The 4,700-nt window shown below is 31.3% G+C and overlaps 2 protein-coding genes across 2 annotated transcripts; both read left to right on the top strand.

Moving 5' to 3' along the window:
- LOC107607634 (zinc finger MYM-type protein 1-like) lies at positions 537–1,800 on the top strand. The gene is made up of 3 exons (XM_016309562.1): positions 537–860; positions 929–1,117; positions 1,228–1,800. Exons 1-3 carry the CDS (start codon positions 537–539, stop codon positions 1,798–1,800), a joined length of 1,086 nt encoding a protein of 361 aa, XP_016165048.1.
- LOC107607632 lies at positions 1,801–2,265 on the top strand. Its single transcript, XM_016309561.1, has one exon. The coding sequence runs from the start codon at positions 1,801–1,803 to the stop codon at positions 2,263–2,265; it is 465 nt and encodes a 154-aa protein (XP_016165047.1).

Genomic DNA, 4,700 nt, shown 5'->3' with positions numbered 1-4,700 from the left:
GGGCCCAAAAAGAAAGTAGGCCTCCCCCTTTAGAAAATATATGTTGTTCGTAATTCCATTCAAGAAATGGATGGAAAAGTAGTGTGTTATTTGCATTATGGATAGTGTGTCATATGCTTAGTTGAAAAAAAAAAGCCCTAATCCATATTAGAAGTGAAGAATCTGAAAAGGCAATAACAAGAAGTCAACAAATCACTTTTTCCATTCTTCCCTCTTCTTCCAATCAGAAAACAAAATTTTGTGACAGTGATATTATTGATTTGCAAAAAATAAAATAAATTGAGTTTAGTTAAGTTGCATAATGTTTATCTTATTATCTATGTAAATTCTTAATTGTAGGAATTTAGTTGAATCATGAGCAAGATGAAAACAATAGATACTTTTTTCAAAAAGACTAGTCAGAAGAGTGAAAATGTTTCTAATGTTGTTACATCAACACCAACCTCTTCAATACTTGAGGCATCAAACATGAATACTTTAGCTCCTCACAACAAGATAGTTCAAAGTCAAAGCGCCCACGACTTAATCCTGAACAAATGGAAGTATGTCATTTGGTAAGAGATCCAGGAATTCGACCAATGATTTGGAAGTTTCATCCAAGTAAAAGAGATGAAATTCGTCGAGCTTATCTTAAAGCTGGACCAAATCAACCAATATTTGATAAGTATCCATTCTCGAGCGATACAAGTCATCCTCGTCGTTTTCAAGCTTCTTGGTTTGAATTATATCCTTCATGGTTAGAGTATTCTATTGAAGATGATGCTGTATATTGTTTACCATGCTACATATTTGCTATGAAATCTTCAATCAATACAGGTTCAAATGCTTTCATTGAAAACGGCTTCAGGAATTGGAAGAAGGTAAATAGTGGAAAAGATTGTCCTCTTTTGAATCACATTGGCAAAGGCCCCAATTCGTTCCATCATAGGCAACGAAATCATGTGATGATTTGATGAAACAATTACAACATGTTGATACACTTATGAAACAACAAACATTAGAGGAAATTGAGAATAATTGGCGTAGACTTGGAGCATCTATTGATTGTATTAGATGGTTGACTTTTCAAGGTTGCGCTTTAGAGGCCATGATGAAAGCTCGAGTTCAAATAATCGAGGTAACTTTATTGAATTGTTAAAGTTTTTGGGTTCTTACAATAGTAGTATTCAGAAGCTTGTTTTGGAAAATGCTCCTATATTTACTAAATATACTTCAAGTGATGTTCAGAAAGAAATTCTACATGTTCTTGCTACAATGGTAAGAAACTCAATTAGAAAGGATATTGGAGATGCCAAATTTTGTATTATCATTGACGAAGCTCGTGATGAATCTAAAAAAGAGCAAATGGCTATTGTTTTGAGATTTGTTGATGTGGATGGTTTTGTTCGTGAACGCTTCTTTGATCTTGTACATGTCAGTGATACTAATGCCTTGATTTTGAAAAAAGAGTTGGTGTCTTTGCTTTCTATTTATAATCTCCAAATTGAAAATATTCGAGGTCAGGGGTATGATGGTGCTAGCAATATGAGAGGGGAATGGAATGGTTTACAAGCTTTATTTCTCAATGATTGTCGACAAGCATATTATGTCCATTATTTTGCTCATAGATTGCAATTAGCATTGGTGGCTGCTTCAAGGAAAGTACTTCAAATTCATGAGTTTTTCACACAATTGACTGCTATTGTCAATATTGTTAGTGCATCTTACAAACGACATGATCAACTACAAGAAGCTCAAGAAATTGAAAATGCAAAATTGATTGCCAATGATGAGTTAGAAACAGGTCAAGGTGCAAACTAAATGGGCACTTTACAAAGAGCTGGAGATACAAGATGGAGTTCTCACTTTCATTCTGTTTGTAGCTTGATAAGAATGTTTGCAACTACTCATACCGTTCTTAATAACATTATTGATGATGGTACAACTTCTGCTAAAAAAGGTGAGGCTTATGGTGTCAACAAAGTGCTATCCTCGTTTGAATTTGTTTTTTCTTTACATTTGAGGAAGAAAATTATGGGGATTACTAATATTTTGTACCAAGCATTACAACAAAAATCTCAAGATATTTTAAATGCAATGCATGTTGTTTTCACATCAAAACTACTTCTTCAAAAATTGAGGGATAATGGTTGGTGCAATTTACTTGAGATTGTTAAGAAGTTTTGTGAGAAACATGAAATTGACATCCCTGATATGAGTACACAATACACGGTTGGAAGAGGTCGATCTCGTCAACCAAAGATAACAATCGAGCATCATTATTGAGTAGATGTGTTTTTGGCAGCAATTAACTCTCAAATTCAAGAGTTAAATAGTAGATTCAATGAGGAAACCATGGAGCTTTTGACTTTAAGTACTGCTTTGGACCCTAAAGACAATTTTAAGTTGTTTAATATTCAGAATATATGCAAGTTAGCTGAAAAGTTTTATCTTTCAGATTTTTCTGATCAAGAAAGGATTCTTTTGAATGCTCAATTACAACATTATGCATTTGATATACCGAACCATGTAAAAGATGTTGGGACACTTTCTGAGTTATGTCAAAGATTGAAAGAAACAGAAAAATAAAAAACTTATCATTTGGTTGATAGACTGATTCGCAATGTCTTGACTCTTTCAATATCTATAACAACAACAGAAAGAGCTTTCTCAGCAATGAAAATTGTTAAAACAAGGTTTCGGAGTAAAATGGCAGACGAATTTCTTGCAGATAATTTAGTCATTTACATTGAGAAAGAAATTGCAGCTACTTTCAGTACAGATTCAATAATAGATGACTTTGAATCAAGGAAAAAACGTCGAACTCAATTGTCTATGTAAGTTGTAAATTTTAATTTATTTCAGCTCTAATAATATTGTTACTAATTTTTTTATTGCATAAGTTATGGTTGTGATTTAAATTATTTACATGAAAGTTGAAGCATAATACATTTTTTTAATAATTTTGCAAGAAACATTTAAACACGAATTGAATAGTATTTGAAGATTCTAAAAATAAGTATGTAACAACTTATATTTACATTATTTAAAATTAGTTTTGAGATATTTGTATTTAATTATTTTAATATACAATATGTTCAGTTATCTTATTAGCTTCGCTACTGGGTATGGAGTATAATTCATTATTTACATTGTTCGCTTCCCTTGTTGTCTAGCTATTAGAACTCTTTTTCTATTATTTACACCTCCTTCAATTTCACACAAACTTATCACCTTTATTGTGTTGGCGATTTTGGAAAACACTCCATAAATTTATGTGAAGTTAAAAATTAAAGAGATATGTACTAATATAAACACCAATTATGTTGAATTTATTCATAGGCTACACGAAATCATTAATACGACTAGAGAACTCTAGTAGCAAATTAGAGTACCATGAACGAGATAAATTGCTAGGTTGTATAAATTAATGGATAATGGACCAATAATTAACATCAAATAAAAGACAATAATATAAGAAAGTCGATAAAATTGATTGTTTTTGGCTATTATTTGTAGTGATTAGTCAAATTCTTAATTTAACAATTCAATAACATATTTTTAGTTTACATTTTTAAATATTGATAACTAATTATTGATGAAAAACAATAAATTTTATTGGTCGCGGAGTATATTTTTCTGTATGTAATTTTCCAATTGGTTTCGGACAGAGAGAGATTTCCCACAAAAACTTATTACAGGCACATGATTTTGAGATTTTCTTCCTGAAACTCAACCCTGACACAACACGATGACTGCACCAGTAGATGAAACGTTCTAGCCACAATATAATTGCAGGGAAATCATTTATCCTCCCCTGAAATGCATGGACCTCACTAGCTATTAGTTGTGGCCTAGTGTGTACCAGCATAGTACTAAGGTACCTACTAGCATTTGTTTTCAATGAATTAAAATCGGTGGTCCAATAGTTATTATTAAATCAAGAAATTTGTGTAAGATCAGAGTAAGACTAACACTAAAGAAGTATATGTCGTTAATCTCATTACCCATAAATGGAGGCATGATATAGTCCCGTTGAATTTCTTGGGAATACAATATTATTGAAGGATGATAAGAAAAATACTGTGATTTAATTTGTTTGAAACTTCACAAGTTTCAAAGTAGGAGATATAGTAGTACATACTGTCTACTACTGTAATATCTTTGTCAATTAAGCACAGGGAATTTTAAATAGTTAGTAGCTAGGAATAGTACTATGTTAGTAATTTTAGGTCGTTTTGATTTAGCTATGCTCTCTGACTCGGAGTCTCTGACTACCTGCAGTTATTTAATTTGACCTCCTTCAGCTCTGCCCATTTTCCCGTCCAAGAGTTATGGCTATTAATTAGTTGTAACTGATATGCAAATATAAAAACAAACTCTACTTATACTTTGGTTAATTTGAAGCTGAAAATAGATCATATCTTCATTCAAAATTAACGTGTTAATTAGATATGTTACTGTTGTGTCAAAAATTTGACACCGCTGAAGTTGGAAAGAACTCAATAGTCAACGTCGAAAAGAGTTTAATAGTTGGAATCGGAGATAAAATGTACGCAAAAAAATATTATTAAAAAAGGATCAATAAATTTGATAGTTAAGATAACTTACGTTTGGTGTCAAATTTACTTCAAGTATAAGATTATTTAGAGTCTTAGTTTAAATATAATATTATACCAAATAATTTAGAAATTTTTTTGTTATAAATAGGATTAGTTTCA

Source organism: Arachis ipaensis, chromosome B07, assembly GCF_000816755.2.
Source record: "Arachis ipaensis cultivar K30076 chromosome B07, Araip1.1, whole genome shotgun sequence".
Classification (NCBI taxonomy): domain Eukaryota; kingdom Viridiplantae; phylum Streptophyta; class Magnoliopsida; order Fabales; family Fabaceae; genus Arachis; species Arachis ipaensis.
This window is presented reverse-complemented; position numbering and strand designations above follow the sequence as displayed.